At 41.1% G+C, this 24,597-nt stretch overlaps 1 protein-coding gene across 7 annotated transcripts in view; it reads left to right on the top strand.

Annotated features, from left to right (window-relative positions):
- C2cd5 (C2 calcium dependent domain containing 5) overlaps window positions 1-23,746 on the top strand; it is a 92,351-nt gene extending 68,605 nt beyond the window's left edge. For 2 of the 7 annotated variants that reach the window (XM_050135254.1, XM_050135247.1), the window contains 11 exons: window positions 1,321-1,384; window positions 1,649-1,710; window positions 1,906-2,004; window positions 2,546-2,635; window positions 3,095-3,182; window positions 3,302-3,388; window positions 11,719-11,769; window positions 12,636-12,737; window positions 14,013-14,203; window positions 19,120-19,266; window positions 22,628-23,746. In XM_050135254.1, the coding sequence (XP_049991211.1) occupies window positions 1,321-1,384; window positions 1,649-1,710; window positions 1,906-2,004; window positions 2,546-2,635; window positions 3,095-3,182; window positions 3,302-3,388; window positions 11,719-11,769; window positions 12,636-12,737; window positions 14,013-14,203; window positions 19,120-19,266; window positions 22,628-22,756 (1,110 nt within the window). In that variant the 3' untranslated portion in view covers window positions 22,757-23,746. The remainder of the gene's footprint in view (window positions 1-1,320; window positions 1,385-1,648; window positions 1,711-1,905; window positions 2,005-2,545; window positions 2,636-3,094; window positions 3,183-3,301; window positions 3,389-11,718; window positions 11,770-12,635; window positions 12,738-14,012; window positions 14,204-19,119; window positions 19,267-22,627) is intronic. The other 5 variants (XM_050135248.1, XM_050135252.1, XM_050135251.1 and 2 more) reach the window with 3 other exon arrangements.
- Window positions 23,747-24,597: the final 851 nt, after the last annotated feature.

Below are 24,597 nucleotides of genomic sequence, written 5' to 3' on the forward strand. Positions count from 1 at the left end.
TCATAAGCTCTGAAGCTGTGCAAGGTATCATGGCCAGCTGTAATATCAGCACTTCCTGGGGCTTACAAAAATGGGTATTGTTAGGACTCTACTTCAGATCTAGTAAAAGAGAATTTCAAGGTGGGGCCCTGAAAATATTTTACCAGGCTCTCTAGGTGGCTAAGCATCACTTGAATTTTGGTCTGGAGTATAACTGATATGACACCTGCTAACATCCTGGTTGGGCAGAGGCACACAAGAAAAAGTGCTTGCAATGTGGGCAGAAGATGAGGGCAAGGTACAGATTCAGGAGAAGGGAGAGATGGGGAATGTTGTGGTCCTGCTTGTGAGTGTTCGGGGAATTGTGGCTTGTGTTGTGGCCATGACTGGGCAGCTAAACAAGAGTGGAGGTAAGCATGGCTGGGATGTTGGGATAAGAGAGCACTATGGTTCTGTTTAGCCTTGTGTATATTATATATGGACTGTTGGAAAAGCTTCTTGAAAAGTCTACATAAATGTGACCTCAGTATACTTTAAAAGATTTCACTTAGAAGTATTTAAAGTAGTTACTGTGGGGAAATTTGCTGATGCTAGAATTTTGCTTTATGTTACATTTTTATTTTTTATATGCATGTATTTGTATGGTGTATGAACATATGTGAGGGTGTCTGCAGAGGCAAGAAGAGGGTACCTTAGTTCCTTTCTATTACTGTGAAGAGATACCATGACCAAGGCAACTTCTGGAAGAAAAGAGTTTATTGTGGCTATAGACCCAGAGGTTAAGAGCCCATGACCATCATGATAGCGAGTGAGCATGGCAGCAGGCCAGTTGGTGTGGTGATGGAGTAGTAGGTGGGTGCTGTCATCCTTGTCTTTGAGTAGGAGGCAGAGAGAGCTAACTGGGAATGTCATGGGTTTTGAAACCTCAAATCCTACCCCAAATGACACACCTCCTCCAACAAAGCCTACACCTCCTAATCCTTCCCAAGCAGTTCTGCTATCTGGAGAGCAGGTATGCAGATCTGTGAGCCTGTGAGGGCTATTCTCATACCAGAGGCTGCCATTTAAGGCTGTTGTGAGTATCTCGGTTTGGGTCCTGGGAAGAGCCGCAAGCACCCTTAACTCTGAGCCCTATCTCTAGCCTCCAAGTTAAATGCGATGGCAGGGGAAATGGCTCTGCATTTTCTGAGTTCTTAAATCTTCTGCCTTTCAGATAATGAAAGTGATTTTAAGGAGTCAGGACAACTTCTGTGTTTAGTGGTTATGTGGTAGTTTTATCTTTCTGTTTCTAGATCCAAGCCACGATGCCATGTCATTTAGTGGTTTTATCTCTGTCTCCAGATTGACGACACTGATGCCATGGAAGATGTGCACTCCCTCCTCACTGATGTTCCCCCGCCTTCAGGTACACCGCAAGCTAGCTCTGAGATAAAGCCTGTGTGCACCACCGTTCTGCTTCCTCTTTGTAGGACTAACTTTCTTTTTAGCTTAGAAATTCAGTCATTGGTTGTTTTTGAAGTGGGGTTTCATCTAACTCAGGGTGGCACTGAACTCAGTATGTAGTCAAAAGTAATGGAAGTTCTATATTTAGATTTTATTGTTGAGAACCATCATTTCTAAAACCATAATCAATAAAATATCACATTTTAATTATAATTTGTTTTGGCAGGTTTTTATAGTTGTAATACAGAAATTATGCCTGGCATAAATAATTGGACATCAGAAATACAGGTAAACTGTTTTATTAATTTGAAACAAATACCATCTACATTATAAGTGTCACTTAAATACCTATTCCTTTTTACCCCGAGTAGCAATTACAAACACTTTTTAATTTCATTAGTTATCCATTGTTTGCCAGTTTTATCAATTATTAGACTTACAGGGAAGAATAACAACATGTTGTGTTCTGTGGCCCACCCCTAGATGTTTACATCAGTAAGAGTGGTCAGACTGAGCAGCCTCAACCTGACTAACCAAGCTCTCAATAAGAACTTCAACGGCCTGTGTGAGAACTTGCTCAAGGTAGGAGCCTGCCACTCAGAACCCAGGTTCACTGGACCAGTCTCCTTTGTCCTTCGTGCCTTGCATGCCTGTCAGTCTCAGCTGCGCCACAGTGAGACTCTCCTAAGAGCTGGTACTGTGAAAGAAGTTGTTTAATATAGTAGCTAAACTTTCATAAAAAATCTAGTACATCTGCAGAGTGCTTTTAAGAGCCTGAGTTGTTGACAAACATTAATTCTTTATCAGTGCATTTTCTTTGCATAGAATGGTAGGTTCCATAATGTTGTGTTAGTTCGTTGCAGTGCGTGCTGTGACCGGGCTCCCCTAGTCCTCTTTCTTCCAAGATAGTCCTGCCTGTGACTTCATGTCCTCTGTGTTTACATGATCATACACTGTAAGCACTTAAGGCTTACTGACAGCTAGTCACTGACACTGTGCTCTCAGAGAGAGGGGCCAGTTTTGCTTTCCTTCCTTGGTTTTCACCTTTTATGATGTAATGTCCTTGGACAGAATTAGTTCCATGAAGCGAAGAGGTAAGTCACCAGTCCTCTCTTCCGTGCAGAGCCTGTACTTCAAACTCCGCTCCATGACTCCCTGCTGCCTCTGCCATGTGAACTTCACAGTGTCTCTGCCTGAAGACGAGCTAATCCAGGTAACTTTGAAGGTGCCATTAATTGTGGAGAGGTGTCTAGCCCTTTGTGCTGTTTTTAGTTTATTGTTACCATAACTAAGTAACTACGACACAGTGTTTTAACTCAGACTATCTAAAGTATATTAGTATGCATCTGCTGTGATTTAATTTCCTTATTGCTGGTTATCTGCAGGGGATTCACATGTATCTTCCCACTGAGGCCACAGTAAACAGAATGGGGCTCATTGTTCATGACTTTAACAGTCCCTGTCGTTCAGAGAAGGCTCTTTCGGAAATGTTTAGGTTTAGCTATACACGTTGCATATCTGAGTTTCCATAGTTTTCTGATTGAGAGTCTTAATCAGGAAGGGCAAACTAGTCAGTTGGTATAGAGTGTCCCATGGTGCTGAAAACAAATTGTAAGACATTTAATGTTGTTAGTGATCGTTTTGCTGATCACGATTGTTTCTATAATCCTAGGTTACAGTCACAGCAGTCGCGATAACTTTTGATAAAAACCAGGCTTTACAGACCACGAAAGCCCATGCTGAAAAGACACTGCAGAGAGGTAAATTTTGATGTCAGGAAGTTAAGTTCTCATTTGTCCATTACAGCTGTGTGACAGGTTTTTAGTTAAAGCTGGAACAGTAGATGACTGCTCAGTAAGTGCTGTGTTTGCCTCTCCAGCCTCTACCGATAACGACGAGCTGCTGCAGTTCCCGCTGGAGCTCTGCTCAGACTCACTGCCCGCTCCTGCTTTCCCAGCAACCAAAGGTTGGTCCCACGGGAGAAGCTCTGCCCCCTCTCTAGTCAGCTGAGGAGTCTGCCCTTCATCTGTCATTGTGTGTTTTCCATATGCATGAACGGGGCAAAGTATGTGAAGAGATTATAAACTGTGAGGGCCCTTTTTCGTATTTTCTGTCCTTATACTAAAGTTTTAAGATTGAGATTGATTTAAAGTTTGAAGATTTGAGTTCCCAGTGTAAATATTTACACAGAGTGATTTTTGTCTGCTAAGTTTTCTTCTAGTAGAGGTCTTTAACATTTGAGATTTTCATAGACTGTCTGGGGGATGTTCAGGTTAGCCAAGAATGTCTTTATCTTTTACACCATAGCTGTTATTGGAGGACATCGTTTTTATAATAAATTGATAGTTTTTCAAATGCAAAATAATTTCCCCTTAATGGGAAAATACTCTTGGTTCCTACATTCTATAGAAAAGAATAAAAGGGTTGCTTTTTTATTTCTCTCTTTTAGTATAATTTTTATTTTAACTTCTCAAAACTGTTGTGTCTAATCTTCTATTACATAGGATATAAATGTAGTTTTATTTTATTCTAAAGTTTTTAATTGAGGAATAATAAGTTATTTTTCAATTAGGCATAAAATTAGTTATATATTATATTTATATTATATATTATGTTATATTTCATTTAACAGAAAATTAATTATTATAATCATGACACATGAAATTGTTCTATCTATGCATACTTTTATTTGATAACAAATTATGTAGAAAACAGAATAAGTGTGTGTGTATGTGTGTGTATGTGTTCACTAAATCATTCAGTGTAAGGCCCATCTCTCCATGTAGAAATACATGTTTACCTCATAGCCCATAGATTTAAAGAGATAATCCGTGTTCAGATTCTGAATTTTATCACCTAGTAACTTTGGTCATCTTTTTTTGTCATCAACTAAATTTCAATTTTGGGTTTGTACAGAAAGTCTTAGCAATCCTTAACTGCTTGGAAGATAAAGAGGAAATCTAGTTCAGCGGTATCTGAGTTCAGGTTTCTGAGTAAACATAGTCTTTAGAGAAGAAACTATTATTGTTAAGAATCTTCTTGAGGGACCTGACAAAATGGCTCAGAGTTTAAGGATCAGGTTTGGATTCAGGACTCATGGCCGCTCACAACTGTCTATAGCTGGTTTCAGGGGATCTGATGCCCTTCTATGGCCGCTGTGGTTGTCAGTACACATACTCGGCGTAGACATACATGCAGACAGAACACTTGCACACCTAAGATAAGTAAATCTTAAGAAAAAAATCTTCCTTGGCCTCCTTAGATCCCGCTCTTTTCCGGGATGAAAAGAGAAACCTCTGCAATGAGAAAGCACCCCTAAAACCTAGTCGATGAAGGTTTAATCTGTTGCTGATTTACAAGAATGTATGTTTGGAGTTGGGGTGCACATTAGCTGGATTTTAGCCATGCTGTCATTGCTGACTGGATGATGCAGAGGCGTAGGATGAAGCTTGTGAGTGTGCCCTGTCCATGCTGCGGGGTTCCATCCATGCTGAGGGGTTCCGTCCATGCTGAAGGTTTCCATCCATGCTGAGGGGTTCCGTCCATGCTGAGGGGTTCCATCCATGCTGAGGGGTTCCATCCATGCTGAGGGGTTCCATCCATGCTGAGGGGTTCCATCCATGCTGAGGGGTTCCAGCTACTGCTCGTGTGCTCAGCATTATGAAATGATATTCTGTGAACTAAAGAACAAAGGAAGAAGCATTTGGATAGAAGGTCTTTTTGTGAACTGCCTGGACTGTGTGCGGCTCATTTGAAAAGGCAGCATGAGAGGCCTGAGATGGAGGGAAGCCTGTCTGCAGGGCTGCTGTACAGGTGTGCAAGCCCACTGACTGCAGACCTCCGTCAGCCTGGCTTCTCATGTCGGAAACCTGGAAGTTTTATACTTCCTTTTAGCCTTTAAGTTAAGTGAAATTTTAAAAATTCCTTCAGTTTCTATATGTTGTGGTTCTATAGTTGCTAACATGTTTATATTGGAGTGGCACACGCCTTTAATCCCAGCACTTGAGAGGCAGAGGCAGGCATATTTCTTGAGGAAGGCAGGAGGGCTAGAAAGGATGCCCAGGGACTAGCCTGCTCCCTCAGACTTTGGCTGCTCCTTTCCATTCATGGTCTTATAAAAGCGGGGGTTGTTTTTTATTTATCTCTTTTTATGTTGACAGGGAGGGTAGTTTGAAGAGCCAATAATAATATGTTTATTAACAATTGCATCTTTGCTTTTAAATAAACCTTTCATTTTTTTTTTTTTTGTTATCACAATGGTAAATGTCATGCAGTGCTTTTATTACATGTATCTATCCTAATTCACTGTAAAGAGTAAGCCAGGCTCTGAATTGTCCAGCCATGGTCAGTTTTTCCCTTTCATGATGAATTTGATTTTATTTTTTAAAGTAACAAAAGTTTATTGGTCTCAGATTTCTGGTCGACTCAGTGTCACCTTGATAATTACTTAGGTTTGTTTGCTGTGAAATATTTAAAGGTGCTGATTTTCCGTCACTTCTTAAAGAATGTCAAGTGAAGGCTGTCAGGATTTTAGGAGAACATACCTGGTATGGTATCGCCACGAAGCTTGTCCAGGAGGCTGTGCTGTAAGAGATTCTACACTGCCACGATGACTTAGCCTCCTCTATACCCACACTTTGGACATTTTTTTTCTGCATTTTTTAAAGGTACTTTAAAATGATACCTATAGAAGAAGGAAGAGAGAGAAATAGAGTAAAAACATAGAACCTAAGTGAAGATATCCTCAGTAAAAAAGTTTTAAAATGAGATTTTTTTTCTCATACAATATTGATGAGCTCAATAATTTTGTGCTTTAATGTTTGTAAAAGGTTAACATTACTTTAAAATCTGAAGATATTAAAAACAAAAAGCCAGGCCGGGCGGTAGTGGCGCACGCCTTTAATCCCAGTACTCGGGAGGCAGAGGCAGGCGGATCTCTGTGAGTTCGAGACCAGCCTGGTCTACAAGAGCTAGTTCCAGGACAGGCTCCAAAGCCACAGAGAAACCCTGTCTCGGGGGAAAAAAAAAAGCCAGGAAGTGGTGGCATACACCTTTAGTCCCAGAACTTGGGAGGCAGAGGCAGAATGATCTCTGTGAGTTCAAGGCCAAGCTGATTTAAAAATTGAATTCCAGGATAGCCAACGCTACACAGAGAAACTCTATCTCAAAAACAGAAAAACAAAAGCAAAACAAAAGTCTGAAGTCATAAATCTTGAGGTATTAGTTACAGTGGGGTGGTGGACTTAAACAACTCTAAGCCCTATACTACTTTCAGTCTATCTCAGATATGCTGTACGTCCAATCTGTTATAGAATGATAGTTCTGCTTAGATGTTGACAGTTTACTATCTTGAAGTTTAATTAGCATAGCTTAGATTTTATTGGTTAAAAGTACAGACAAGGACCTTTCCATCCATTCCTGCTTTCTGTCTCTGGGCTGCTTTGTGCCTGCTTAGTCCTTCCTGCTCGGTGGAGGGGCTGTAGCCGTGCAGGGGCACTCTGTTTAATCAGCCACTGACTGTGGTAGCAAGACTGGAAATCTGTAAGCACTAGTTTTTATTTTTTCTACAAATAAATGTTCTGAATTCTTAACTCTATATAGTAGTTCTTTATACTACTACAAATAGCTTTATGTAGTCATAGTCTCTTGTATATCTGCTGTATCTGCTTTTTAAAGACTGTATATTTTGAAATTATGATCAAAATGATGACAGTATTAAGAAAGACTCTGTAAATAGTCTTCATAGAGTTGGACCAAAGCAGTAGCAGGGGAGAGAAGCTATCGGGATTGAGAATGAGGGATATGAAAACCAGAGAGGCAAGTTAGATAGAATCCCAGAACGTGGGAGACTGAGGCAGGCCAGCCTGTACTGTTAGAATATGAGGCCCCCAAACAAATAAACAAATGAATGAAACAAAATGTAATAATAGGGTACACATATCTAGCTCATTTAAGAGATGGGATGGAAAAGAGAGAAAGCACAAGGGTCGCTTGAGGACAGTGAGATCCAGGAGAGGCAGAGGAGTGGCAGGGCTCAGAGGAGAAGCTGTGAAGCATCCCCTGAGAAGGAGAGATGCCCAGGCGTGGGTGCAGGACTCTGATGGGGAATTCAAACAGAAGGAAGTAGTGGAGGCTGTTTGTCTTGAGTTGGAGTATGTGACCCACATGCAAGTTTGTTATATGTTTTTCAATGTATACATTGCTGATATCTTACTTTTGGTTTTCCATTATAAGCTATTCAAATTGAAGCTTTTATTTCTATCTTCATGCCTTAATAATTTACAACTCTTATGTGGCAGTTTCTTTATTAGTTCATCCACATCTAAGTAGCATTATGGATAGGTTTATCCATAATGAATCTTTAGATTCATCATTAACTTAGTCATTGATAAAGTATATCCAATCATTCATTATATTGATAAAACGCCTGAAAGAATGTCAAAACTCAGTTGTGATTATAGTAACTTAAAACTTTGAATGTTAAAGTGGGAAAATTGTTAAAAATTAAAGACTCTGGGCTGTAATACCTTTTACTCTACAAGATTTTATTTTACTCTACAAAATATTATATTTGTAGGAAGTTTTAAAACTAATTTTTAAAAAGATGTTCACTCTAAGAAAATTTATAGCAAAGCTGATTGATAAATTGTAATGGTAAGAAGTGAAAAGTCACTAGAGTTAGTAGTCTGTGTTGTAGTGGTCTTTGTCCAACGTATGTTGCTCACCAGAAAACAAGGTGACTTAGAAAGACTAGAAACTCAGTGGCTCAGGTTCTGGAGGCTGGGAAGGCCTGCATCAGGTTCTGGCAGCTTGAAGAAGCCTGTAATGTAGTGTGGAGGAAACACCAAACTGACCTTTTACAGTGGCTGCAGTTTCCCTGGAGGATGGAGCATCTAGCCTAACTAGCTGTAGTACTGTTCTCCTGGCAACAGAAGGTCAGCATGCACCTCGGAGGAGCTACAGTTGAGAGATGCTTTCGTCATTGGCTGTGACAGACTACTGAGAAGGACTTGGAAGAGTCCATGCCATGTCTGCAGCTGTTGTTCTGGTCATTAATATATTCATGTCTGCTAGCTCATTCTTAATCTGGGTTTGTTTTATTCTCCTGTTAGTGGATATAGGGCTTGCTAAGTATTGTTAGAGTAAGCTAAGAGAGTACTAATTTGAACCTTATTTGCTCTGCCTGCTTCAATTTATTCTCCGGGAGTGACAGTTATTACTTAATGGTACCTTTTTGTTTATTTTTAGTTTGCTAACATGATCGTGCTGTACTGTGGAGCCCTGGCTGGTCTAATACTTGCTATGTAGCCCAGTCCAGTTGTAAATATTCAGTAGTCCTCCTGACCCATATTCCTGGGATAATAGGCGTGCACCACCATGCCCAGTGATAATGACTTTGTTAAGCAATCAGAAGTAGGGCCAGTGTAATGACTCTGAGTCATTACATAATGCTGATCAGCTTGCCACCAGATCTGATGACCAATCTGAGTTCCAGTCCCAGGTTTCATATGATTGAAAAAGGAAGCATGCTCTCTGCAAGCTGTCTCTTAACTGTTCACATGGCCATGGGCGCAGACACACACACACGGGGGGTGGGGGGGGGACGACAGGGGGTATAAAAGAAGCATGGATTGCTGTGTCTTGACATCAGCTCTTTGCAGATGGAGTGGGGCTCTCACATGAGAACTCCTTGCCTCACTCTCTCATGGAGATGTTCAGATGACCCAGACTTCTCCCCAGCAGAGCTTGAATGATGCTTAGTGAGAAATAGTGAAGTCTGGTGTCCTCCATGTAGAAATGACCTGGAGATTGCTTATTGTTTTATTGTTAGAGTTAGCAGTGTGTCGATGAGCCACACTGCATACAGTGCCTTCTTGTTTTGAGAGTCTGTAACCTGGGGAGCAGACTTTATTGAGAAGGAGCCAAGAGTCTGAGGACTTTTGTGTCTGAGGTGTGCAAATTGGACTGAGTTGCCGAAGTTCACTGTCCCCAGTCCAGCTGACCTTGAACATTTCTTGAAGAGAAGAGTTAAGATCATAGCAAGTATGCTAGTCATAACTGGGCTCTTTCAAGTTTTCAGAAAGACTTTTTGAACAGAATATCTATGATTCAAAACAGTTAAAGTTAGGGAATAAAGACCCCCATTATTGGGGCTGGAGAGATGGCTCAGAGGTTAAGAGCACTGGCTGCTCTTCCAGAGGTCCTGAGTTCAATTCCCAGCAACCACATGGTGGCTCACAGCCATCTATGAGATCTGGTGCCTTCTTCTGGCAGGCAGGCACACATGCAGGCAGAACATTGTATACATAATAAATAAATTTTACAAAAAGACCCCCATTATCAATATTTAGGGGGAAAGTGGTAATTTCAGAGAGAAATATATATATTATAAAAATCATGTAGTCTAAAATAAAGTTTCCTTTTCCTTTCATTTCCCTTCTCAAAAGCATGTACTCTTATTAGCTTATTCTCTGTAGAAAATAACAGATTTATTTATTTTTTGAGATACAAGATTATATATAGGCAGACTGAGCAGACTCACTGCATAGCTGAGGATGACTTTAAAGTTCTGATCCTCCTCAGATCTCTTCCCAATGCCAGGTTACAGTGTGTACCCAAATGCTTGGCTCATCATTGTGCTTTTTATAGACACAAACATTTTCCATAGTGCTTTGTACCGTGTCGTTTCCACTTGGCACAGTTTAGGGTTGCCATGAAATCACATACAGCAATACTGAATTATGGAAGAGAATTTTGTTTTGGTGGTTTCTACAACGATTTTAGCTATTCCTCTTTGCTCCTGAAAAAAAGAAAAGTTCATAGGATGCCTGCCTAATGTGAACTATATATATATATATTCTCTCTCTCTCTCTCTCTCTCTCTCTCTCTCTCTCTCTCTCTCTCTCTCTCTCTCTCTCTCTCTTTTCTGTTGATGGAGATCAAGGCCCAGAGCCTTAGCTTTCTAGGTAGACAGTCTACTATGAAGCTACAGTACCCTAACTCTTGGTTTTTTGAAACCGCCTTGAACTCCTGCCTCTACCTTCCAACATGGTAGGTAGATGTTTATCGTCACACCCAGCTCAGCTGTCCTTTCTGTAATACTCGGTCTGTCCTGCTCAGCAGGGCCCCCAGAGAACCCTGGAAACCTCCAAGCCTGTAGTGGACTACTTGTTCTCCATTTATGCATGGAGTCCCTTCCTGCCCTGTGGGGTCTCTACAGACTATCAAGCCTCTGAATACATGTTAGAGCCTCCCCAGCTTCTTCCTGTATTGCCATCTCCTTCGGACTCGCTCAGTTCCTCAGCCTCCTGAATCACGAGCACTGTACTAGTTAGGTATGGAGTCTGTGGACATGATGGTCGATGTTCAGACATGTCTGCAGCGTGGCACCTTCATAGGCATCTGTGGCCTGTACCCAATTACCATTTCTTAATCAACTCCACATTTAGATGACTGCCAACTATTGTATGCTCTCCAGTGTTAGCTACTCTGTTAGGAGAATGTTCTATACAAATCATATCTTGAGTAGTTAGATTTTATTAATTTGAAAGTATTACCAAAATGTCAATACATTAGAGATGGAAAATACATTTACTTAGTTGACACTTTAAAAAAAAATGGATGTCCCGACTAATTCTTAGTGTTTCTAATGAGCTATTCTTTTTTTGTTGTTGTTGTTTGTTTAGTTTTATAATTCCTTGAAACAAAAATGTAAATATGTTAGTGCAGATAAAGCATGAGCAGCAAAAATACATTTACATTTTCACAATATTTTACATATATACAACAAATTCCCGTCTGGATGCTACTCTCTAGGCTGCTAGATCTGTTTGGGGGATCCGGCTTCCTACCTGGCTGGAGATCTGTCACCCTTTAGTACCACAAAGTCTGGCTACCACCAGAGGGAGCTGTTGATAAAGCCAGATGGAGAGGGTGATGTGTGTGAGCATGGGTGGTGTCCTGGCGCTAGCTCCCTCCCCCCCAACTTTGCCTTCCCAGCACACTGCCCTTTCTTCTGGGCTGTCAGTCTGCTAGCGTGCTACCGTTTTCCCCAGGAACTCGCTTTGTGACGTAGTAAGCAACCGTCTGGGCCTGGTATTTCTTAATGGGGATAGTCTTCGCATTAAGGAACTGCGTTTTAAATCCTAATACTTGTGCTTGGTTGCCTTTGTAATAAAGCCGTAAAAATTTACTTACTCTATTCTTTGGGCTCACGGAAGATATTAATATCAGCAAGGGAAGAGGTCCTGGCTTGTGCTTAGCATCGAGCTAATGCTGTTCGTATTGTCTTACTAGAACACCTGGAGAGTGCGAGTTCTAACTCAGGTACACCAGCTGCACAGAGAGGTGAGTTTGCCTAACCAAGCACACAGTCACCGTACTACGTGAGAGTTGTAGATCAGTAGATATAAAATTACAGGCAGAGGAATGCACTGGACAGTGGAATAGACCACAGATATGGTTTTATTGTATTTAGATTGTTTTAAAAATTCATCGATTGTTTGTTTTGTTCTCATTTTATTTTATTTTATTAGTATTTTAATAGTTTTTCTAGTTTCCGAAGTTTCAGCTTTTTAACCTGTTTTACTGTTCATAGAAGGGGTGCTAGCTGCCCCTCCTCAAATCTTGTCAGAGGTCTTGTAGCCAGAAATCCAACCTGCAAGCAGAACATTGACAATGGCCCTTTGGTTTTCTTGCTGGTTCAATAGCTGGGTTATTGAGGTGGAAAGAAGACACTTTAGTAAGGAATACAGCTAGTGAGGCCGTGGGCTTTTGTTGTCCTTTTGTGTTTTCCCCTCAAGTAGTTTTCAACACTTGATGCTTTTAAAGTGGGGAAAGGGGTTGCTCATAATGGGTTGATTATAAATTGAATTATAAATTAAAATCAAATAGAAACTATTGAACTCTTATAGGGAGGAGAGCAGGAACAATAAGCAGTCTGTCCTCTGCTTATGCGTTAGCTGGACTGCATTTGTCCCCTGAGACCACATGGTCATGCACCCAGCCCTCCGCCAGCTTTACTGGGTTTGGACACTTGAATGTCTAAGCTCCACTCCCCACTGCCCCTCCCTCTCCTGTCTGGCCTGAAAAGGTCACTCTTTCCCTAGCTACAGCAAAGTTAAGTTACATCATCAAGGAGGATTATGGCGAGTAAGACACGTCATCCATATTTTTTCTTTGTGTTTTCTTTTGTTTTCTGTCTGTGTTTTCAGCAACGTCAGTTGATTACAGTTCCTTTGCAGACAGATGCAGCAGCTGGATAGAGCTCATTAAACTGAAAGCTCAGACCATAAGGCGCGGATCAATTAAGACAAGTAGGCGGACGTTTCTACCACATTCTGATGACCTGAGAAGCAAACCCCTGACTTCCCAGTGGTGAAGGCTAGACCTTACTGCCTAGTAACAACATTGCCAATCAGTCATGCATTTGAGTGTGAAAGCTGCAGACACTTGGTCATTCGTGAGAAGTTATTCCAGAGCCTTTCATTGCTTACTGTTAGCTATATATGGAATTGTCTTTTAAATTTCACTCTTTATGAAGCTTTCTGAAAGTAGATGGATGCATATTACATCCCTACCTAGGAGGACACGGCCAGCTTTCTTGTTAGAGAGACATTCTTCAGGACCCAGTGAACTGCTGACTTCATGGCTGTCAGCTTCCTAAGTCTGACGACAGGGTATCAAAGGATCAAGTGTATGTACAAAGTAGACAGTTTGTCTTACGGCTGGACTTTAGAGAGATGTCTTTAGATCCTGGTTTTTGGCAGATTTTGAAAAAACAGTATTTGAGTGGATTTACATTAAAAGGGAAAGAACTACATTTCAGAGGTGGCAATACAGTAAATAGATCAGCCAGAATCCTATTTTTAACCCTAGAGGTGCTAAATCAACAACTAGGTGACTTAGTTTCCTCCCGTGGAAACAGTCATGATGGTGCCCCTGTGGCTGGTTGTGAGCTGGAAAACACAGGGACATGTGATCACTGTAGTTAAGTAGTAGGTGGTGGTGACTACTAACAGGACGTGGTGTACTGCACTTACTTAGTAAGTGGTGCTGACTGTTTTACTGTTACTTCCCCAGACATCTGGTAGACAGCCAAGATGCTTGTCAAGGTTAAAGTTATGTGGCTGTTTAATCAAAAAAGTTTGGGAAAGAAATTTAGAACTGTATTACACCCAGTGTTACCTAGGCTGCCTACAAGCCAGCAGTGATGGAGTGGCCTGAAACAGGTGGAAAATGCACGGGAATGTACCAACTTTCACACTCTCCTCGGATAATTGGTTTCTACAGCAGCTACCTTACTGCTCTGGCGCTTTTTCCTTCTCCACTGTGTAACCGATCATTGTGTGTCTAGCTACACTGCATCACATTTTCCTTTGCAGGGATGTCATTTCCTTCCCAAAGAGTTCCATTCCAGCTTCTCATGTCTCTCTCTAAATTGCATGTAGTGCATGATAATTTCTTTTCTTTCATGACATGGCTTAGTCTCACAGACAGCTGAATGTTGTCACCACTTGTTTGGAAACCTTAGGGGATTAACCAGTTTCCAGTGTCTGTTCTTAATGTTTCAATTATTTCTCCAATTTTAGCTGTGACGGTTGAGAAAGCAAGTCCCATGGGTGATGGAAATTTCCGGAATCGCTCTGCTCCACCTTGTGCAAGTTCCACAGTTGGGGTTGTTAAGATGACGCCTCTTTCTTTCATTCCTGGAGCAAAGATAACAAAATATCTTGGCATCATTAACATGTTTTTTATTAGAGAAACTACTTCTCTTCGGGAGGTAACTTTACAAAACTTTTTTTTTTCTTGAAAGAGTTAATAATAAAGCCAAGTTTTGCTTTCTTCTAAATATAGACACTTAATTTGACCAACCTGTTTGTGACCTGTCTGGATGGATTTTACATAAGACGTACATTTCATACAGTTACCCCTTTTGCAAGAGTTGTGCCTGATTTAAGCCCATTTGTTTGCAGAACTTCTAGATGCTTACTATAAAGCAAATGACTTCTTCTTAGATTTGATACAAGATTTAAAACTTCTCTGACAGGACATCTAAGTTTTCTAAGCTGTTTTTTTCTGATATGAATTTAAACAGCATTTTTTAAGGAGCTGCATTTAGAAGTAGTAGATTTTTATAGTAGATGTAAACACAGGGGTACTTTACCCCTATGCTTTCTTCCCTCTGAAAAAAGAACGAGCCTGCCAGTTTTCTGTTGTAGGAGGGCGCTTGAAATGCTGTGGGAAGTCCTCCTGTATATGTGTTGCTTTTGTTGGTTAATAAAGAAGTTGCTTTTGGCTAATGGCTTAACAGAATATAGCCAGGCTGGAAGAGATATATATATATATACATAGAGAGAGAGTAGGCAGAGTCAGGGAGCTGCCATGGAGCCGCCAGTTAGAACCATGCCAGTAGGCCACAACCCTTGTGGTAAAATATAAGATAATGAAAATGGGTTAATTCAAATACAAGAACGCTTAAGCTATTGGCCAAACAATATTGCACATAATCTAGTTTTTGTCTGGTTATTTCGGGTTGGGGCGTCCGGGAATGAACAAACAGCCTCCGCCAACACTTCTCAGACTTGTCAGTGCACAAGAATGCTGCTTCTCCTCATCCTCAGTGCACATGGGGAACTGCTACATGATGGTTATAAAACTTTATGTCATATGATTAAATTACAAAATCAGGACCACTCTATTGTGTCATTCGTAACTCAGGAATTTAACCTAATAGAAACGGAAAGTATATTGGATCTTATGTTATGAGTCAGGGCTGCTAAACAAATTAATATTTAAATAGGGGAACTTTTGAATTGCTGAGGTGTGAAACCTCATTATCTCTGTCTATTTGACTGTCACAGCAGTTTGTGCTGTGGAAAGTGCCTTTCCTGTAAGATGACTCGGCTGTGCTTTGCTTGTGTCTCCCTGGCACACTTCCTTCTCCCAGCAGGGAGCCTGCCTGGCACAGAGCAAGCACAAAATGTCTTTCTGTAGGTGAATGGATAATGTCTGACAGGTTAATTAATTAGGTGGATATTTTCTTTAAGATAGACTATCTTAATTATACTCTAATTATGTTGATGTAGAAGATAAACCATGTAGTCTCAGATCCTTTTAATAGAATTGAAGTCTACTTAAGTTTGACAAAATAGGTTTTTTTCAAAATTGGCATGTTTTGTTTTTTTCTGTTGTTTTCTTTTCTAGTTGCTCCTAGTAGTGTATGGCTATAGTATTTTGAACCTTTAAGTTTTATTGCCCACATGATCCTGTGGTCTCAGCCTTCTAGATAGTAGGCTTCGTGCACAAGCTGCTGGCCATGCATTGTGGAAGCTTTTCCTGCTGCAGTGTTACTACGTGGTGAGTCTCACTGCAGCAGTGACCTGCACCATTAGCCTAAGGTGCAGCATCCCATGTGTGGCCTTGCCCGGTGAGCTGCTCCCTTACTCACTCTGCTCCTGTCTCCTGACCTCATAAGCAGAGGCGACTGGTGAAGAGTGTGCAGAGCCGCACGCCCAAGGGGAGGCTCAGGTCGCTGATCTAGTTCTGGAGTTTCACACAGAGGTTGCTTCCCAGGGTTACAGTCTGAGGATCTCCTTAGCTGTTTAAAAAGATGTGTTTGGGGCTAGAGAGATGACTCATGGATTAGAGCACAGGCTGTTTTAGAGGACCCAGACTCAGTTCCCAGAGCCTACACGGTGGCTCGCCACCATCTGTAACTCCAGCTCCAGGGGTTTCAGTGCCCCTTTCAGTCCTCTCTGGACACCAGGCATATATGGGGTACACAGACATAGATAGATATACAGGCAAAACACCCATGCATGTAAACTTTTTTTTTAAGATGTACTTAAGAAAATAATTTTGTTCCTAATAGTAGACTCTTGTGTTTTCTTAACTTCAGTTTAATTCAGAAATTTCCTTGATTGTCCTTAACTTTACCTTCAGTAGAGCTGATAGAAAACATAAGTAGAAAAGCATGTAAGCTATTGACTAGGTTTCATTTTTGTTGTGTTGGGTTTGTAATAGAAAAAGTTCCCCATACCACTATGTTTATCCTCTAGCAATGTGTATAGCATAGTACACAATGCTATTTGTGCACTGCTGAATTGTGCATTTGCATCTAATATGGTATCAAGCAAGAATTACAGTTCAGTTATAGTATTTATATCTTATATTTCATCATAACTAAGGAAAACTATTCTTTCTACTCTTCAAGTCCATCAAAGACTCCAGAAGGATATAATATTACCTAAGTAAATAGGAAGTGCATTGTAAGCAACTTCCAAAACTCTAGAAATGACAGAGACATCACGCTGCCTGGCAGTCACCCAAAGTTCTTCTGTACCATTGGGGCATCCATCTTCAGCCTATCCAGCAGACTTTTCCATGAAGCAGGAAATTTCAAAGACAGTTTTGCCTATATTGGCATTTTGTCAGTCACTTTCTTTTGTGCCCTGTAGAATGTCTTGCATGTTCTCTGATAAAGCAGGAACCTTGAACGATGTCTTACCTTTAGGCAAATTCAGCAGTCTCTTTGTGGGTCCTGCATGTCCAGTTCATCAAACAGTCCAGGCAAGAGCAGTTTTTTGCCCAAATGGCTATCAAACTCCATGAGGAGACTCTTCGATGCCCATCTTCCTCTTGAAGTAGTTTGGTGCTACCAGGAGCAGATGTGTCTCATTGTCATGAAAAGTCCTAACTTCTTAAAATATTTTAAATGCGTATTCTGAAGGTCTCTGAAAGATTTAAAGAATCCCTATCCATCTGAAATATACCTCTTTACATCTAGAAAACCTAATATTACTACAAGCTTGACTATTATAGGTGATTATCTATTACACTACATTTTAAATGAGCTACACAGACACAGTACCTTAATCAAGATCAGAAATACATATACACAGTGTACCTTAAATATGTATTAATAAACTGAGATTCATACCAATGCAAATCTCTATAGCATATCCCCCTTTAAATGTAAACAAACATTTATAAGCATTATTTGGGAATTTGGGCATAGTTCTTTTCCAAACTGCTTCCTGCTTTTTGTTGGGTGAAGTTTTTTCTTTTAGGGGGGTGTTCAAGGTGACACTTCAGGGGCTCATGGTCCATCAAACCACATTAGTCTGAAATGAATCCAAAGGTTCTCATCATCTGTGGAAACAAAAGAAGAACCTCTTTTCCAAAGCATAATATCCTTAGACACAAATTCTGAAGTCAATATACCTTTCTAATATACATGTTGGTTTAGTTTAGTAGCCCATACAATGAAATGTTTCTCTGTACTTAGCTCATTCATAGTCAAATAGTTCAAAGAAAACACAATAATATACATAATCCAGACTCTCGGTGTATTCCATCTTTATGTGACTTTTCTTACTCTATTATTTTTAATATTTATATTGTTATCTTTACTCCTTTAATCTATGACTGTACTCTATTTCTTTAAAGACTTTCATTTTTTATAAACCATTTGCTTCTTTTTATAACTCTCCATACTTTTTTCTTCTGTATCCCAAGCCTGCGTACATTTTTTGAACACACTGTGACCCATTTAGAGGTCTTTTATGTCTAGATTTGTCTTTATTGCATATCTGTAATTATTTTCTGACCAGAAGCGCTTCTTAAAATGCTAAGCCCTTCTTATGAACTTAAGCGGCATCATTGCTAGGGGAAATATGGCACTGCCTGCTTGCCCCACCCAGTCCAGCATGGCGGAGCTGCTCACTGCCTCTGAGAGTCATGCACAATACCCCATCTCAGGGCACACAGCTGGTCCATGTTGCCACCAAGCAAGCTGTAGCACATTGCTCACAAACCCATTCAAATCCTAGGTCTCCTGAAGAGCCAGAGGTCATGCTGGCAGCAGGGCCCAGAAAGCCGGCATTTCAAAATGGCGTGGCTTTTTTTTTCTGCTTCCGCTGAATTGGGAAAATGGGCGTGGCTTTTTTTTCTGCTTCCACTGAATTGGGAAAACCTCCCTCAAAGGAGCTGTGGCATGCTGCCAGCAAACAACAAGAAGCTGTGTTAAACTCTGCATTTTTGTGTCTAGAATTCCTTTTCAAGCCCAATCAGGTTTTAAGTGGATTTTAGCCAACCATGTTGGCACCAATTTGTTGATGAGAGGCTTCTTGTTTATTCCAGCCGCCCAGTACCGAAATAATCACACAAAAACTGTATTAATTAAATCACTGGTTGGTCAATTAGCACTAGTTTTTTATTAGCTAACTCTTACATATTGATTTAACCCATCTCCATTAATCTGTGTATCACCTCAAGGTTGTGATCTTCCAGCAAGGTTTCAGCGTGTCTGTCTCTGGCTGTGGCTCCATGGCTTCTCTCTTTACTCTGCTTCCTTTCTCCCAGCATTCAGTTTAGTTTCCCCTGCCTAACTGTATTCTGCCCTGCTATAGACTCAAGCCAGCTTTCGTTATTAACTAATGGTATTTACATATTTACAGCACACAGAGGGGAATCCCACATCAGCTAGTGATGGGCAAACTACAATTTATCATAGATTTTATGAGTACTTTAAAATCCTTACTCAAGTATGTTTATTAATGCAAAAAAAACCTTATGAGGAAAATATAAATGACTGTCTTTTACATTAAGGCAATTCAGAATGTGTACTATTGGCTTTTGACATTTTCTGCATGGCCCTACCTGTGTATGATGCAGTGGTCTGTCTGTCCTTTGCAGGAAGGAGGAGTCAGTGGTTTCCTCCATGCTTTCATTGCTGAAGTGTTTGCCATGGTAAGAGCTCACGTTGCCGCACTGGGAGGGAATGCTGTTGTTTCCTACATTATGAAGCAGTGTGTCTTCATGGAAAATCCCAGTAAGAACCAGGTGAGGTGACTAAATATCTCTTAAGAAGTTCCCTTCTAAAAGAATTGCTTTAAAGAACTTTGACTGTAGATGTTAAAGCGTACTTAAATGACTTTATTATTCACACAGTCATCATTGCTCAGGCTCTGCTCCATATCTCACGTGACTAGTTATCACCTTAATTAAGCTTTGCTGGAGTTACTATTTCTGCCACTCTCTTGGTAAGCCTTGGAATATGGATGTGGCTGTGCCTCCTCTCAGGAGGTCTGAGGTGCCCCTCACATTATTTCTACCAAATGTTACTCTGTAAATGGGGTATGTAATAAGAAGAGGTCTTACTAGACTAAACCTTAGAATATCATTCTTTTATTAATTTTAACTAAATAGCTCAAAAATTTTGGGGGTTTCTTCTAAAATTAAATAATTATATAAGTAACAGAGTGTCTTGAAAGCAGCATGCTCCATCCTATTCTACTTGGCACATACCAGAAATCATATTTTTGCCTCACACTCACGATAGATGAGCAAAAGTACTTGTGCCCCAAGAACAGGGAACATTCAGGCAGATACTGCACTCAAGATCCGGTATTTCAGTTTCACAGGAATGAGAAGAGTAGATGTGTGTGTCTGTGTGGGTACGAATTTTGCTGCTAGCCCTATACTTAGATGATTATAATTAAGGGCAGATCATTTGCATTCTCAGGACTCCTGGCTTTTATGGATAGCATTATCCTCACAGTGGACTTTTGCCATAAATGTGCAAGCAGTGTAAGAAGAGAGCCAACTTAAGCACAGCCTTAGTCTTATTTCAGAGTCAATAATTTAGTCAGTGTCTTAAGAAAGATAAACCATTTAACCTCCTTTTCAGTTCTTATAACTTACATATTTTTATTAGTTTGTTCTACTACATTGAGAGATGTTAAAGAATAGTCCTAGTCTGAAACTAGAAGACAGCTTTCTGTTACATTTGGTGAAGCAGGTTACAGTGGGAGAGCACATTGTCACGCATTGGCCTCTGGTCTCCACACATGCAGGCTAGAGTGCCCACAGTCCCATACCCTGACCCCATACACTCTGCGGTAGCCTGTGTGTTTTTCACACTAAGGGAACCATCCCGACCTAGTTGCTTTTTATATTTTTAAGATACATTGTCCATATATGTAGTCTTTTTTATATTGTATTTTAATGTATGTTTTGGAGTTGCACTAGATTCAAACTTCAAAAATTCAATTATAAAACAAATGTAGGAGGTAGAAGAAGCAGGCAGAGCTATATGACTTTGAGGCCAGCCTGGTCCCCAGAGCTCCAGGCTACTCAGGTGTCTTAGGGTTTCTGTGGCTATGAAAAGACACCATTGTTGACCAAATTTTTTGTCCCACCTGGTCCTGCAGCCATTCAGCCCCAAAGAAATACACAGAGGTCTACATTAGTTAATACTGATTGGCCTATTAGCTCAGGCTTCTTATTAACAAATTATAACTTATATTAGCCCATAATTTTAGTTGCATTAGCCATGTGGCTTGGTACCTTTATCGGTGAGGCAGTCACAGCTTACGTGCTCTGAGTGATGACTGCAGACTGACTCTCTTCCCAGAATTCTCCTGTTCTCATTGACCCACCTCTACTTCCTGTCTGGTTGCCATGCCACTACTTCCTGCCTGACTACGGGACAATCATTTATTAAACAAGTACAAGAAACAAATCTTTGCAGGGTAAAACCATTGTCCCACAGCACACCATGACCACTACAACTCTTATAAAGAAAAACATTTAATTGGGGCAGCTTTCATTTTCAGAAGTTTAGTCCTTTATGATCCAACATGGTGGCATGCAGGCAGACATGGTGCTGGAGAAGGAGCCGAGGGTCCTGCATCTTGACTTTCAGGCAACAGGAAGTGGTCTGAACTAACTGGACATGGCTTGAGCATATATGAGACCTCAAAGCCTGCCTCTACAGTGACACAGTTCCTCCAACAAGGCCACATCTCAATAATGACACTCCCTTTGGGGGGTCATTTTCTTTCAAACCACCACACCAGGGTTACATAGTGAGACCCTGTCTCAAAAACATTAAAAATAAGTAAATAGAAAAGTTTCTCCCCGTTTTGTGTTCAGGCCAATGAGTTTCTTTACTACACACAGCCGAAGTCATTAGTGCCTTCCTTTTCTTCTTGTGTATTTTAATGTCACTTCTGTTCCTGAGGGCACAGCACGCCAGAGAGAGTCTTAACTGCACATGAACAGCTGTACATTTCACCCGCGTCTGCACAGTGCTGCTGTGTACATGGTTCTGTAGCTTGTTTTATCACTTTCTTTTTCTTGGTGACTTTCTCAGTTCAAGGCCAAAAGATTATCTTAATCATTCCTTTAGCCACTCAGCACTCCATAGTGTTGGTCACTCAGAGTCCTCAGCTGTCCCCTGATGGCAGTGGGTAGTATATGTTGACTGTTTCTCTGATATATATACAGTGCTGTAAGAACTAACATGGAAGCCGGGCGGTGGTTGCGCACGCCTTTAATCCCAGCACCTGGGAGGCAGAGGCAGGCGGATCTCTGTGAGTTTGAGGCCAGCCTGGTCTACAAGAGCTAGTTCCAGGACAGGAACCAAAAAAAGCTACGGAGAAACCCTGTCTCGAAAACTGCAAAAAAAAAAAAAAAAACCTAACATGGCTGTAAGGGGCTAGCACAGTGAGTGTATCCAAAGGGAAGGCCTCTGATGTTTGTAGTTTTCATACAATGATAAAATTTGTCTCCATTGAGACTATTTTGCATATTCTAATTATTTTCATTAATTTATCACATTCATGATGCTTAGCCATGTTGGTAGAGTTTATGCCATTTTCATTTCTGTTTAGTATCAGGTATAACTATATTTTCACTTTCTCCTTGATAGTATTTACATTATTTAAATTATTTTCCTTTTATAAACATGTAGTAAAAAGTCCCTCCAAGATTTTTCTCTAGAGGAAAATACAAAGTACAGGCTGGAATGGTGGTTGGAGATTGCATGTTTTTCCTTCTCTGTGAGAGATGACATCGCCTTTCAGAGTGGCTGCTCTTGTCCAGTACCTGTGTTTGCTGCCTGTGCCTCTGTCAGCACCTAGTAAAGTCCAGCTTTTACCATCTCCCCAGTATCCATGGTGTGGTCTCTTGCTGTCTGTTTGCAGAGCTCTGATTTACGGCGGGCTTGAATATTTTGTCATGTGTTCTCAGGCTTTCTGGATTTCTTTTCCTGTGAACTTTTTCTTTCCTCATCTTCTGCTGGGTTGTTCTAGTAGTTGATTGGCCTGTACTGGATTTGGTTTTCTACCAGAACCTGTGCACAACAGGCATATGACCTCTGTGCTGCATGCTCCTGGACTTCTGTCTGCTGTCTTTACAGGCACAGTGTCTCATAAATGTCAGTGGTGATGCGGTGGTTTTTGTTCGTGAATCTGACTTAGAGGCCATGTCAACTCAGCAGCCTGCTGTCAACTGCCAGACATCATGTCCTGGAGAAGTCACAACCTGAAGACAGAAGGAACTCAACTGTGTGAAATTCGTCCGTCTCCATTGTTTGTCAGCATCTTCACGGATGAGAACCTCAGCGGGTTAGATAACTGAGGAGGAGTGGGCATGAGTTGGTTTGGTTTGTGGTGGACGTCTTGGAGACTTGAGAATTTCTGATCTTGACATTTCATTTGCTTGTTTACACAGACAGATCCCATGGAATCTAGCACCTTCATTTATGGGAGTTACTTGTAATTTATGTTGATTTTAGTAAAATTATATTAAAAATGAGATGGGAAGATTGTCAAGAGACTGGGATAAGCAGCTTCTGTAACTTAGAAAACTAAATGGGAATCCAGATTGCTAACAAGTCCATAGTTGATTTGTAAAATAGAAAACACTACTGTGTATTTTCAGAAAATTACTGTGTGGGTTTCCCAGTATCTCTTGCTTGAAATGAGGAACTTGTTAGCTGGGCAGGTGATGTGCTTCAGCCACTTTTCAAAGGAAGATTCTGCAACGTGACCCGGATGCTCTGAGGAGCTTCCCAGGAGGGAGGATGCCTCTCGACTAACTACTGCTTCATATGTAATTGTCTAGAAGAGGCTTGGCTTCAACTGGGTAGAGACCATTGTGAAATGTATTCAAGTAGTGAAAGTACAGTCGACCTAGGAAGAACCGGATTGTTTTCTAATAATATTATATTGCACTCTTACTAGGGGACTTTGGTGAGGTACACTGTTTGCTATAGAACTTGGAAATGAGACTTGAATATGCTGTGAAGTGTTGAATGTATGTGTTAAGTCTTACCTATGCCAAGTACCCACTGCTAATGAAATATCAAAGTCCTCCTTTACCCCATAGAATTCCCTTATAAAAGTTAGCATTTTATTCTCTCGGAACAGTAAATTACCCTGAAGATGAAAAGTCATCTTATTGTTACACAGGTGTCAATATTTTTCTGTATTTTGTTTATAATTTTATTTTTTAAATAAAAAGTTTATAAACAGTATTCCCAATTCTTTGCCTTTTTGATGAGATACCGGTTTCTGAGTCATGGCATCATTTCGTGTCTGCTTTCATGCCTGAGTCAGTAAGTATCTGCTGAACACCTACTGCACGGTGGGTCCCCATCACCGTGGGGGGGCACCCCTGCTGTCTTGGGCAGTTAGCTGCTCAGTGTCTGCTACTGAATGTCTCTTAGATGGCAGGCATGGTTGTGGGTTATGACAAACACCTTTAAGTTCTTGCGCGCACCCGGCTTGCAGCCCAGCCGCCTGCACACAGAAGCATTGGGAGGTGCACTTTACAGAGCTGCAGTCTGACAGGCAGTCGACCTGGCCCTTTGCAGCTCACCACAGCTTTCCTGAGGACTCTCATGCCTGGAGTTTGCCCCTTTCATGCAGTTCCTTGCGGATCCATGTGGCCTCGAGCTGCATGGCCGCCACCACGTGTTGTCTAGACCTCTCTGTTCACACAGAGCAGCATGTGCCCAGCAGCAGTGTCCAGTCTTCAGCCCCAACCCTTACGGGTCTTTGCTGGCAGTAACCTTCCTGTTGCTATGACTTTTCATTTTGTATAAATGGGGTCAGAAGAGGGTTCTGGTTTAGGTTCTATATTTTGAAAGGTTTGTTTTTTTTTTTTTCCTCTTGTCACTCAAGGTATTGACAGAGGTGCTAGTAAGAGCACTCTCCCCATCCCCACCTACTGAGAGCACTGTCCCCACCTACTGAGAGCACTGTCCCCGTCTCCACCTACTGAGAGCACTGTCCCCACCTACTGAGAGCACTGTCCCCGTCGTCTCCACCTACTGAGAGCACTGTCCCCGTCCCCACCTGGCAGGATATGACAGTCCTGTTTTAT

Source organism: Alexandromys fortis, unplaced genomic scaffold (assembly GCF_014885135.2).
Source record: "Alexandromys fortis isolate MF-2015 unplaced genomic scaffold, M_Fortis_MF-2015_v1.1 scaffold_21, whole genome shotgun sequence".
NCBI lineage: Eukaryota > Metazoa > Chordata > Mammalia > Rodentia > Cricetidae > Alexandromys > Alexandromys fortis.